The sequence below is a fragment of the Dasypus novemcinctus genome, chromosome 6 (genome assembly GCF_030445035.2).
Source record: "Dasypus novemcinctus isolate mDasNov1 chromosome 6, mDasNov1.1.hap2, whole genome shotgun sequence".
Taxonomy (NCBI): domain Eukaryota; kingdom Metazoa; phylum Chordata; class Mammalia; order Cingulata; family Dasypodidae; genus Dasypus; species Dasypus novemcinctus.
Window position 1 is genome coordinate 22,901,119 of NC_080678.1, and position 14,267 is coordinate 22,915,385.

The 14,267-nt window shown below is 33.6% G+C and overlaps 1 protein-coding gene across 7 annotated transcripts in view; it reads right to left on the reverse strand.

The window, feature by feature from the left end:
* Positions 1 to 14,267, reverse strand: part of ATRNL1 (attractin like 1) — an 899,374-nt gene that overhangs the window by 795,353 nt on the left and 89,754 nt on the right. For all 7 annotated transcript variants that reach the window (XR_011648991.1, XM_058298321.1, XM_058298320.2 and 4 more), the window contains exon 8: positions 12,078 to 12,333. Coding sequence is in view for 6 of the 7 variants with exons in the window: in XM_058298321.1 (XP_058154304.1) it covers positions 12,078 to 12,333 (256 nt within the window). In the remaining variant the exon portion in view is untranslated. The remainder of the gene's footprint in view (positions 1 to 12,077; positions 12,334 to 14,267) is intronic.

A 14,267-nucleotide genomic window follows, 5' to 3' on the forward strand; every position in this document is an offset into this window, starting at 1 on the left:
TACTGCCACAGCAGTTTCCTAGGAATTAATACGCTTCAGTTCAACGATATAGTCTATATAATCAGATATTTAAAATATGTATCTACTTTAATGTTATTAATCCACTTTTAGCATTTTATTTGGGAATAATTTCAGATATACAAACAAGTTCCAAGAATAATAACTCAGGGTAATATCCTTCCATCCCCTATCCTTTCTACAGTATTCTCTACCACATCGTTTTCTAATTTATCCTTCCTGTGTTCCTTTTTACTCAAATAAGCAAACATTAGTTTATTTTCTTATTTCCTTTACTTTCTTACTCAGAAATAGGACACTATATATGCTACTTACACTTTACTTTTTCACTTAATATATCCTGGAATACTCCCCATGACTTCAAAGAGATCTTCCTCATTCTTTTAAGAGCAGTACTGTGCTCCACTAATGTGGATATACCATCATTTGTTCAGCCAATCCTATTTCTGGACCTTTTATTCTATTCTATTAGTCTTTCTGTACATTTATGGACTATTACTACAATACCACACTGTCACACTGTTTTAATTATGGAGACTTTATGTATGTTTTAATATATGGTAGGATAAGTACCCTTTTGTTGCTCTTTCTTTTAAGTGTTTTGCTAGAAATTCTTGTGTGATTATTTTTTCAGATTAACTTTAGTATCAACTAGGCTCCATTTTTTTTTTAAAGTGATGGTATTTTTATTGAAATTGCATTAAATTTATAAATTAACTTATGAATAAATGGCATTTTTGTGATGTTTAAATGTCCTAAGCAGAAAGAAGGGATGTCATCCATGTACAACTATTTTTGTGTCTTTCAGGACTGGTTATGGTTTCCTTCTTAAGTTTATACCTAAAGTGCTTTAGCTTCATTGCATCTATTCTAAATTTTGTTTTATCCTCCTTTGTGACTTTTACCTATTATTGCATATATGAAAGGCACTGATTTTTGAATGCTAATTTTATAATCTGTTACCTTCCTGAGTTATTTTAAGGTCCTCATCCTACCATTAATTTTCTAGGACCTTACCATTCAGGTCTTTCACATATACTACCATATATTCTACAGTTAATTTTTTCCTTATCCAATTCTTTTCATTGTTTCCTCTAATATCTTCAGATGATCTTTCAATAGTGATGGAGTTAAATGGGCATCCTATTTTGATCCTGACCTTAGAAATGCATGTTTCCCCCATTAAGTAGAAGACACTGGCTCTGGGATTGAAATAACTATGTTTTTTGTGTTCAAAAGGTAGCCAGCCAGCCAAGGCTCCTCAGAAAGTTGTACATAACTTTGAAAAATATTCCACATTAGCAATTAGGAAAATGCAAATCAAAACTACAATGAAAAAAATAGAAAATAAAAAAATAAATAAGGGGGAAAAAGCAGAGAGAAAACAACAAAACCTTTAAAAAATTACATTTAAAAAACTACAATGAGATACTACCTCACACCCACTGGAATGGTCATTATTTTTTATTTAAATATGGAAAATAACAAGTGCTGGTGAGGCTATGGAGAAATAGAAAGCCTTGTTGGTGGGAATGTAAAATGGTACAGCCACTGTGGAAGACAGTATGGCAGTTCCTCAGAGTTAAACATAGAATTACCATAGGATCCAGCAACCCACTTCTTGGTATATACCCCAAAGAATTGAAAGCAGGGACTGGAACAGATATTTGTACATCAATATTCATAGCAATATTATTCACAAAAGCCAAGTGGTGGAAGCAACTCAAGTGACCATTGACAGAAATGGATGAATAAACCATGCTTTATATAGAGAGTCTATATAACATTATTCAGGTACAAAATGGAATGAAGTTCTGATACATGCTACAACATGGAGGAATGTTAAAAACATCATGTCGAGTGAAATAAAGCCAGACACAAAAAGGCAAATATTGTATCATATCACTTATATAAAATACCTAGGATAGTCAAATTCATAGACATAGATAGATTATAGGTTACCAGGGGACAGGGAGAAAAGGGGAAGGGGAAGTTATTGCTTAATAGTCGCAGAGTTTTTGTTTGAGTTTTTGTTTGAGGTGACAAAAAGGTTTAAGTAGTGGATGTTGGTAATGGTATCACAAGATTGTGAATGCGGCGGCGGACTTGTCCCAGTGGTTAGGACTTCCATCTACCACATGGGAGGTCCGCAGTTCAAACCCCGGGCCTCCTTGACCCGTGTGGAGCTGGCCCATGCGCAGTGCTGATGTGCACAAGGAATGCCGTGCCACGCAGGGGTGTCCCCTGCGTAGGGGAGCCCCACACGCAAGGAGTGCGCCCCATAAGGAGAGCCGCCCAACGCGAAAGAAAGTTCAGCCTGCCCAGGCATGGTGCCACACACACAGAGAGCTGACACAACAAGATGACGCAACAAAAAGAAACACAGATTCCCGGTGCCACTGACAACAACAGAAGTGGACAAAGAAGAAGATGCAGCAAATAGACACAGAGAACAGACAACTGGAGATGGGGGGGTGGGAAGGGAGATAAATAAATAAAATAAAAAATCTTTAAAAAAAAAGATTGTGAATGTAACTAATACCACTGAACTGTACACTTGAAAATGGTAAAAATAGGAAATTTGAGTTACTACAATAAAGGCTTTTTTAAGTAACTCTACATTCCTATTTTCTGTAGAGTCTTTATTAACAATGTACTTTTTTATTATCTGAAGAGACAACAACATGATTTTTCTTAGACCTATAAATATAGTGAATTTTAATTCATATCGTAATATTGAAATTTCTTGGATTTCTGGTCATATATCCCACTTGATCATGGTATATTCTTTTCTAAAAATATGTGTTGGAGCCTGTTCACGTTAAGATTTTTCTTTTGATATTCATAAATATCATAAATAATAAAGATTTCATTTAATTATTTTATTTACATATATATGTTTATAGTTTTCTATTTCTTGCTAATTGTATTGCATTTAGGTAGCAATGTTATACTTGTTTCATAAAAGAAATTTGGAAGATTTCCTCTTTTTTCATTCTCTATATCAATTTTATATAGCATTGAGTCTACATTGTCATTAACAATTTGATGAACTTACCTATGATATCATCTAAGCCTGGTGCTTTATATATTCTATGGAAATTCCATTCACAGTTATCAATATTATTGTTACGTTGGGTCTCTGTCATATTGTTTTGTTATCATCATTGTGTATTATCATGTATCTTCTGAATTTTTTTTCTCTACTTGACGTCTTCTTCACTTTGATTTATTTTGATATTTAGGGACGCTTATATTTTTGTTCTAGTGGTTTCCTTTGAGTTTATAACTTTCATAGTGCCCTTAAGTCCCTCTTCTCTTATATTTTATTATATGTCTATCAGTTTTAATCCTCACTATACCAAGAATATTTGCCATCTGGGTCCAATGGTTACTTTTTGCGGCTTTGTATTTTCAAATTATATTCTCAATAATTTACAGAAGAATAAAAGTATTCTGAAAAACTACCTTCTGCAAATTTCAAAAAGAATTTAAATATGGCAAGTTTCTTTATATCAAATAAATTTGATCACAGAGACATTGTAAAAAGGTATTGTTCATTCACTGATTATTGAGCTTAAGAAAGCTCATTTAGGATATTGTTTTCTGAATATATACATTCTGAGATTTAACTTATTTGACCAATTCTATAGTCGTAAGAATTTAGGGTGCTCCTATTGTCTCTTTGTATTCATTTTATTTACCTAATAATGATGGAAGATACTCCTCTGTCAATTTTCTTCTCTTTCGCTATTATGGGTGGAAAATGAAAAATCCAAAATCTCAACTATATTCAATGCAAGCTAAAAGCAGGTGACAACAGTGTCCCTTCAGTGTTCTTTTATGCCTTCTTGAAAGATAATACAATACTTGGCACTGAAATAAGAAAACTAAGGAATGATGATTGATTTGACTGTGGCATAGTCCTTCTGGCAATTCTGTTTTCTTATATTAGATTTCTTCAGCAGGGTTGGGAATAACTGATAAGTAATGATGATTTAATTCCTAGGATGATAAAAATAGCAAAATGCTTCAAGGCATAGGAAAAATAAGAACACTAAGATACCACAATGTATCTTAGATTTATAAAAGGTTCTTATTGATCCATCTTATAATTATACATAGAACATTTGATTTGATTTTTTAAATAAGTTAATGTTCTCTTTGTTCTTTGAACGACCTCTAAGAAGGAATGAAATGTATGCAATAACAGTTCTGAAAAACAGGCCTGTTAGAAAAGAAACTGAAAAGTTAAAATGGGGTCCAATAAACCCTTATGGTATACCAAGAGTTAAATAGCATCCTTTGGATGCTACCTATTACCTATGCAACAGTGATCTTTTTCTGCTTTCCCTTTTCTCTTTCTTCTCCCATTTTAGCTGCATTCTTTCTACTTTGACAGAACACATAACATGTGCATACTAGTCTTCTACACACATTCCCAACTTAAATTTAGTCTTAGTTCTAAAGTTAAATATATGAAATTTTCCCCATCTATCCTTTACCTCAAGTGTTCCCGTTCATCTCTTCATTAGATGGTCATTCCATAGTACAGAAATTACCAAATTACAGTCCACAGGCCAAATCCAGCCAACCAACTATTTTTGTAACTAAAGCTTTATGAGAACATAGCCACAGTCTTTCATTTATATATGTCTCTACAGTTGCTTTTGCACTGCAATGGCAGCATTGAGTTGTGGCAACAAAGATCATACGGCATGCAAAGCCTAAATGATTTATAACCTGACCTTTATAAAAAGTTTGTACATGCCTGCTCTAATAGATTTCTCAAAAGGCACACACATATAGAGTACTACCTTATTTTTTTCCATGTTCAAAACTGTTTTCACCATAGCTTTGACATTGGAAAGACAGTTTGGCAAGATATAAAATCCCTGGTCTACATTTTCTTTTCCTTGAATTTCTTGAAAAATCTGTACCATGGTTGCTCTGATTTATACATAGCTTTCAAGAAATCGGATGACCAATTTAATCACTGGCCTTTTTAAGTTATTTCATATTTCTCCTTGAGTTGTGAGGATTTTTATCTTTAAAATATAATTGTTTTATTGGAATATGTCTCAAAATTGATTATTGGGGTGAATTATCCAACAAAAGACTTATCAACTAGAGAATGGGTAAACAAATTGTGGTAGAGTCATACAATGAAGCACAGTTGTGACAACATCAGTGAATCTTAGTAAATGAAATAAAGTCTCAGAAAACTTCATAAAATATTATTTCCTTCATAAAAAATTCAAAAATGAATATATGTAACAATATGCCATTCAGGCATGCATGTACATGTGGTAAAGCTATATTAAAAGCAAATACATAATTTTAAATTCTGGATCTCAGAATAGATCATCATCTTGGGGTAAGAAAGGGAGAGGCAGAAAACTTAAAAAATTAAAAATATTCAACAATTTGGGAGCAGATGCGGCTCAAGCACTTGAGCTCCTGCTTTCCACATGGGAGGTCCTAAGTTCAGTTCACAGTGTCTCCTAAAAAAAAACAAAAATAAACAAGCAAAACAAATGAAAAAACAAATTGAAGGAAGTTGAAGTGCCTCAGTGGTTGAGCACCAGTTTCCCACATACAAGGTCCCAGGTTCAATCCCCACTACCTTGAGAGAAAAAAAAAATTCAACAAATAGCTATGTTTTTTTAAATACATCCTCTCCTATCAAATAAACTTTTTGTTTGTTTTGCAGGTTAGACATGATTACTTCTATGTTGATGACATAATAACCAAATAAAGCTGAATTAAACATATTTATAAAGAGAAAACAAGTAAATATCTAACAAATATTTATAGTTCTTTTTTTTTAACAAATAGTAATATATAGGCAAATGAGATTAATGCTTATAACAAAACTATAATAGCTAGTACTCTTGAAAGATGTCAAACAAATGTATCAGTCTTTAACATTAAGAAAAAATACAATGTTAAAAAGGACCACATAGTATTAAAGTGGAAAAGCTCAAGAATAATTGTAGTAAAATTGGACTGATGGACTTTGCTCCATGCTATTCTAAAAGGTTCTGCCAAGATTTTCTCTAATAAAATAGTAAGTCCTCTCACAAGGTATTTCTTCCTTCCAGTCTTCAAGATACTAATACATAAGTACATATGAAGAATCACTTAGGTAAAAAGTTATATTTGAATCTCTAAAAAACAAATAGTAGCTGTCTACACTAAGGTCCTGACAGGAAACAGATGACATACTTACAGTGAATAAAATTATAAAGAGTTTAATAAAAAGACTATTTGCAAAGGTATAGCCAGAGCAATATACTGGAATTTGTATATCAGGAAGCCTTTATGACCACTTGGCCTGAAAAAGCAAGAGGAGAAAGTGATTTCCAGAAATCATAGGAAATACCTATGTGGAGAAGGCCTCCTGACAGTTCAACCTCCAGAACAACAACCCAGCTAATCCAAGGTGACCCAACAGGGGAGAGCTAGAATAATAAAATTTCTCAACCTCACTTATCTTTCACCCTCTGATATCTTGCGGTGCCTCCCACTGGCTAATCCCAACTAGAAGCCAGAGAACAAGATGGGAACAAGATAAAAAAAAGTAAATGGTGGATATGGATAGACACATGGAGAACCTCAATCACAGTATCTTATTAGTCACCACTGGAAAAATAATATGTATGGCATATAATTATTAATCAACATTCAAGAAATATAAAGATTCAAGAAATACGTGCTAAAAAACTTATTCATTCATCCACAAATATTATCAAGCATTTAAATATGTGACACTCTAGGTACATATACAAAGTTGTATATAGCAGAATTTCTGCTCTAATTTTAACTTCTAAGATAAAGTAATATAAATACTACATATATATATAAAAGGAACATGCGTCATATTCACTCATAAACAAAGAGTTTAGAGGAAGATGAACCTGCTTTCAGAAAATGAAAAAGGAAATATGTACAGCTGTGGATTAACATAAATCTTTTTATCATTGTACAATTATGAAGGCCACCTACACTTTGTGGCTTAAAAGTATATGGAGACTTTAATGCAAGCTGATTATAAATTCTCTCGATTTTTCATTCAATAATTTTGTATTTGAAGCTTTTTGGTCACACCTCCTAAGAAGTTGATAACTAAACATCAATTTTAGAAGTTGTACTCTAGGATGTGTTCATGAAAAATATCCCTGCCAGGTGTGTGCTTCACATGAGCCATTTTCTTAAATATTCTGTGGTTATACATCTCTCATATATTTTCATATAAGTCAAGCCATATTGAATAAAAACATTTCTTCAGTTAAAGAATAGACTGATTTTGGAGACACAGTCGATGGGTTTCACAAGAAGTTTAATAATTAAAGAAAGAAATATCAAAGATTATGCTGTTCACTTAAAGTCTGAGTATTTAAACTCCTTCACCTCTGTGGTAGCTGGCTTTATTAATATACCCTTAATAGCTGTCTTCACATTCCTGCATTACTTCTCAACTCACCTAAGAGTTTTACCTGCACTTTTCCAAATAAAAATATTTCACTTGAATACTGGTCTCATGATCTGCTTCTATGAAAACCCAAGCTAAAAAAAAGATTCCGATATGCTGCCAACTGTTGCCCATTTTTTTGCTCCCTTTTGTGAGCAAAATTACTGGAGTTATCACTACCCATTGTTTCTAATTCCACTCTTCTCATATGCGCTTATGTCCAGTCCAGCCAAGCTTTCACTCCACCACTACAAAGAAACTGCTCTTGTCAACATCACCAATAATCAATTTAATGGCCAATCCATGCGTTCATTTTACTGGACCCATCAGTAGCATTTGGCACAGATGATCACTCTCCTGCTTAATTATCTTTCTTCATTTGACTTCCAGTTTACCACACTCTTCCTTATTTTATTCTCTCTTCCCTCTTATTATTGGAACATCCAAGTGTAAAGCCCTTTCTTCTTTTCTTCATCTTCATTCATTCTTTTCATGATCATATCCAGTCTCATGGTTTTAAATGCCATTTACATCCCAAGAATTCCCAATTTACAACTCCAGCTCATATTTTGTTCAGAACTCCAGTCTAATACATATGTCCAACTGCCTACTTGACATTTTCACTTTGATGTCTAATACACATCTCACACATAGCATTGTCCAAACTGATCTCCTGACCTTCAACCCAACTTCTCCTCAAAACCACTTAAGAATCTTCTACAAGTCAGTTGGTGACACCTTCACCTTTTCAGTTGCTCAGGCCAAAAACTTTATAATCATCCTTGACTCCTCTTTTTTTATAACTCTGTATTTAAACACTCAGTAAATGCTATAGGATCTACCTTCAAAATATATAAAACATATGGAGTAATTTCTCACCATCTCCAATGCTACCACCCTGGTTTAAATCTTTTTTTTTTTTGCCTAGATCACCATAACAACTTCCTAACTGGTCTCCCTACTTCTAAACTTTCCCCCCTAGAATCTATTTTCAACACAATAACCAGATGGTTCATTTAAAAATCATGTCATTGCTCTACTCAGAATCTTGCAATGTCTCCTCATTTCACTCAGAGTAAGAGACAAAGACCACACAATGACCCAAAAAGGTTGACATGTTATTTCTCTCACCTCATCTCTTTATTTTTGTTCTCTGTATTTACTCTTCTCCAGACTACTGTCCCTTAAACAAGCTCTTCATGTTCTTGCCTTATGGATTTTATATATCTGTTGCCTCTTTCAGGAACACTCTCCCCACAGATATCTACACAGAAAATTCCTTTACTTCTTCAATTTTTTGCTTAATGCTCAACTTTTCATTGAGGCTTACACTGGGCTTCCTACTTAAATTGGAACTACTACCTACCTTCAACACTCTCAAACCACTTACCTCACTATAGTTTGTTTTAAGATGTACTTTATTTTTCTTTATTTATTCCCCTCTCCCCAGATGGTTCTCTCATCTCTCTGCTAATTGTATGCTTGCCTTCTCCAGGAAGCACAGGGAACTGAGCCCAGGACCTCCCTCATGAGGGATGAGTGACCAACAGCCTGAGCCCATCCACTCCCCATGGGCTACGGTGTCTGCTGACTTGGGGCATCTGCTTGTTACGGCTGCGGCTCATTGCTGTAGGAGGCAGCATCTGCTCATCTTCTTTTAGGAGGCATCAGAACCTGAACCCGGGACTTCCCATGTGATAGGGGGCACCCAAGGTATTGAACCGCATTTGCTTCCTTCGCTATAATTTTATAAAACAAAATGTGCTATCTTCTAACACATTATACAGTATACATTTTATGTTTGCTGTTTATGACCATATCCCCCTGCAAGAAATAAGTTCCACAAACATAAGGTATATATCTGATGCATGATTTGCTGATGCATTACTGTTTATGTCTGAAATTAAATGAAAACATAAAGGTACTTTTTTAAAATTTTTTTAATTAATGGCTTATTAGAAATTGATTGGATCAATGCAAAAATGCTCACTGGAATTGTTTTTTCAGAACACATATTGAATTACAGTGGAAGATGACAACATTTAAAAGGTAAGGAAGGCCTTACATCAAGGCAACTGGAGTAAAAAAATAATTTCTTTACTGATCAAGAGGTTTAAAACAATGCACTAGCGGTAAACAACTCCAGTTAAATCACAGAGCCCTTTAGTCTTTTTTCCCCCCCTAAATACAAATCAGGATGCTGCTCAAGTCCTTTTTGGTAGGTGATATTGAAAAGATAAAATTTAAGAAAGAACTACACTGCTTAATAATTGCTAATGTTTATGGAGTTCTTATTATGTGCCATGATTCTAACCTCTTCACATATGTAAACTCCGGTAAGCCTGGTATATATATATGAAATACCAGAGGAGGCAGGTACTAATACTATGAGCAGAACTAAATACATAAAGGTGTTTTTATAAGCTACAAAGTCAATCCAATGTTTGGAGATATTCTAGCTCAATAGATACTCTAAAACTTTTGTCTAATGAAACAGGGATGACAGCAGTTATAGAATTAACTACAATCTCAAAAATTTTAAAAATATTATGTAGTATGTTGGCTAATTTCATATGCCAATATATACATCTATATATCAAACGACATACCTTCATATTACAGAATTTACCTTCTTTTCAAGTGCCATGGAATTTATAAAATTGGGCCACAAAGGAAAAAAATCAATGCATTATGAAAAGTAGAAATAATGCCTAACATTTCTTGTTTACATTGAAATAAACCCAGAAATTATTTTTTAAAATCAGGAAACAAAACAGCCCTTCTATTTGTAAAATTTAAAACTTTTGCTTAAACAACTCTTGGACCCATCTGAAAAATTAGAATGACTTATCCATTTCGTTTAAATGCAGTCCATGAATTTGTTATGACAGTAATGTATTCATTGCAGCACTGCTTATTAACCATTATACTCAACATGTTCCCATCAGCAGAAGTTTTTTTTCTTTATTACGTCTATCTTCTCAATAAAATAAGAAGAGAAGTCATCAGCTGAAAGTTATGATGAAGAAGAAAGTGTGGTAAGTTTGAGGAGAGAAGAAAAATGTATGAAAGAATCACTCAGGAGAGTTGGGAGAGTGACTGGCCTAGTCTGGCCAGACGTCATTAAAAGACAACTTGAGATTACTGCTTATAAATTTTAAACTGGGTAAAGTCAGAAGTATGGACAAAAGAGAGAGATAGTAAAAACCTCAGTGGGTGTCTCAGCAGACTGAAATCTCTAGAAAGGCCAAAGAATTGTTAGAATGGGAATACTAGAAAGAGTGAACTGGAAAGACTGGTGGTAGTTGAAGAGTACGATATTTGAAATGGAAATGGTACTCACCACAGGTACTGCAGTGACAAATCAAGAATATGTAATGGGAATAAGTGGCTCAAGGAATATAGAAAACAGGATCTTTGGAAGAAAGATCAAGAAACAGAATATTAGAAGACGCATTTATGTGAATACTGAAATCATAAAAATATCTGACTGATGTATGCTAGACCAAATGACAGTGGGTTAGAAGCTAAATTCTTCAAGGAATAAAATACAGTGATCCAAGGAGCAAGAGATGAAGTGATGTAATGGGTGGTATGGTCTGATGACAATCCAAAACCAGGTGATTTTAAAGGAGAAGTGATTAAAAATAGAGTGGAAAAGGCAATTAAGGAGCAAAAAAGGAGACGTATTCCAATTTTCAGCCCAGCTATACTGGGGATATGGAAGTAAAAACAGCCATCAATTGAGAGGACTGCAGGGAAAAGTGTGTAATATTTAGAAATAAGTCTTCCTCTGCTCACACAAGCATTCTCTTCTTGCTGCTAATAGTGGTCACCAAGTGAGTTTTTTCATTAAGACTGCACAAAGACCCTAAGTAGTCGTACATAGTTGTCTATATATAAGAGAGCCAAGAACTTGAGCCAGAGCCAGAAATGGAGTATTTTCTTGAATCTAAATAGCCACCAGAGAGTATATATTTGTAAACAATATCAGAAGGAACTAAAAAATATATATAAAGTACTAGAAAAACAAAGAAGAGTTTTTAATTAAGACTATAGTACAGAAAATTTTATATATAGATTGCCCGAGTCACCTTCACATACCAGATAATAATCTCTTATAGAAGCCAGCAGACTATCCTCAGGAGGCTTACTTTAAAAGAATAAATACATGCAAAAAGATACAGAAATAAGATTAAAAACAGAACTCTGAAAAATGAAAAATTCTTAAATCATAAAATGCAGAAAAAGAATGGGTTGGTTTCAGCTCTTGGCTCCTAAAATCCAAAGAAATAGCACCACCTACTGGCATGTCTTGTATATAAAAATATTTTCAATTCTTGGAAAACATGACTAGTACGTAACATTTCCCGTACTTGGATTAAAATGATAAACCACAATATTAAAGGACAAAATCCAACACATAATTTAAAAACTTACATTAAAATTTATTAGTTCCCAACTTATAATTCTGATCTCAACTCACCCTTTTGATTAAATTCATGAGGCTTTGATTAAAGATAAAAATATTCTCAATCAATGAAGAAAAGAGTATAAAACTAAATACATTTTTAAAGTAACTCACAGATATGGTACTCCTGTATGCTGCTTGTATAACCATATATTGCAGAATATCCAAAAATTATGATCATGACAACATCTCTACTGTCCAGCTCCAGAATATGTGCTGAATGTCCCTCCACAGCATACTGCTGACCATGTCCAAGAACTGTGGGTGTTTTTGTACTCCATGACTGACTACGTATGTTGAAAACCCATAATTCATCTGTGACATTGCCATCGTTTGTTTCAATTTTGCCTCCATACATAAAGATGTGTTCCTGTAAAGTAAAATACATATATTAATAGACAAAACAGTCACTTCTTAATATGTTAATGAAGAACAAAAGTGAAATTTAAACATTAAATTTTAGTAACTGCTCACAACATGCACAAGACATGGTTCTTACTTATTAAGAGTCTAACAGGAACACTTGAGTAATAATAACTATGCTTTTATAAAGGAAAATGGAAAAATCCATGTTTTAAGAAGTTACTTTAAGAAATTTTATTTAAAACTAATATTGGGAAGCGGACTTGGCCCAGTGGTTAGGGCGTCCGTCTACCACATGGGAGATCCACGGTTCAAACCCCGGGCCTCCTTGACCCATGTGGAGCTGGCCCATGCGCAGTGCTGATAAAAATTTAAAAAACTAATATTGTATGATAAATTAACCATAATTTTACTTATCTAATAGGAAAAGAACACTGAACTAGCATTGCAAGAATGGGAAATGAAATAAACTATTTAAGAGCTTAAATTTTTAAAGTTGGGGCAGTTCTATAAGAAAAAATAACTTACTACTCCCACACAACAGAAAAAAAGCAGAGTTGCTGATTGGAATTACTCATAGGAGTCATTTCAATATTTGAATAATATGAATCATAGTTGTTACATTTCAATTTTTGTACTATTTAATTTCTTACTCATTCACTGCTTTCATCAAGTGCTGGTCAACATAAAGGTAGACTCCGTTTGTGCATCATGTAAAATACATTTTTATTACCATTTCTCATGATTATGGGCAGATTTTACACACTTACCATTCACCTACGGTAAATCTTTATAGCATTCATAAATTATGCAAATAATTTCAATCACATATGATTGAAAGGAATGATGCACAAATTACAAAAATCATCCCTATTTATTTAAACAAACTAGAAATAGAAGGGAACTTTCTCAACCTGATAAAAGGTATCTAAGAAAAACCCACAGCTAATATTCTACTTAATCATGATTCAATGCTTTACACCTATGATCAGGAATAAGGCAAGGCTGTTCACTCTTGCCACTGTATTTAACCTACTAGAGGTTCTAGTTAGAGCAATTAGGCAAGACAATGAAAATAAAAGGTATTCAGATTGGAAAAGAAAAAGGAAAATATCTCTATTCACAGATGACCTGCTTATGTATACAAAAAATCCACACACAAAAAACTTATTAGAAAAATACAAAAAATAAAATAATAAAAAGAAACAAAAAAAGAAAAATAATAAATTTAAAAAATTATTAGAGGGAGCAGATGTGGCTCAAACAGTTGAGCACCCACCTCCCACACGGGAGGTCCTGGGTTCAGTTCCCAGTGCCACCTGAAAAAAAACACAAAAAACAATAAGCAAAACAAATGATAAAGCCAACTCAGGGAAGCCGATGTTGCTCATTGGTTGAGTGCCGACTAGCCGCATATGAGGTCCCAGTTCAAACCCCCAGGCCTGAGTACCTCAAAAAAAAAAAACAAAAAAACTTATTAGAGCTAATAACTGATATCAGCAAGACAGTAGAATGCGAGATCTTTATATAAAAATCAATTATATTTCTATAAACCTGCAAAGGACAATCCAAAAATGAATTTAAGAAAATAATTCCATTTATACTGGCATCAAAAAGAATGAAAGAGGATTAAAATTACCCCCAAAAAAAAGCACAAAACTTATCCTCTGATAAATACAAAGCACTGTGGAAGGAAACTAAAGATCTAAATAAATGGAAAGACATTCCATGTTCACAGATTAGAAGACAATATAGCTAAGACGGCACTACTCCCCAAAATGATCTAGAGGTTCAATGCAATGCCCATCAGAATCACAGCTAAATTCTTTGTAGAAATTGACAAATTGATTCTAAAATTTATATGCAATTGCAAGAGACCTAGAATATCAACAAAAAAAAAATCTTGAAAAAAGAACAGATAGAGGACTAACACTTTCTGAT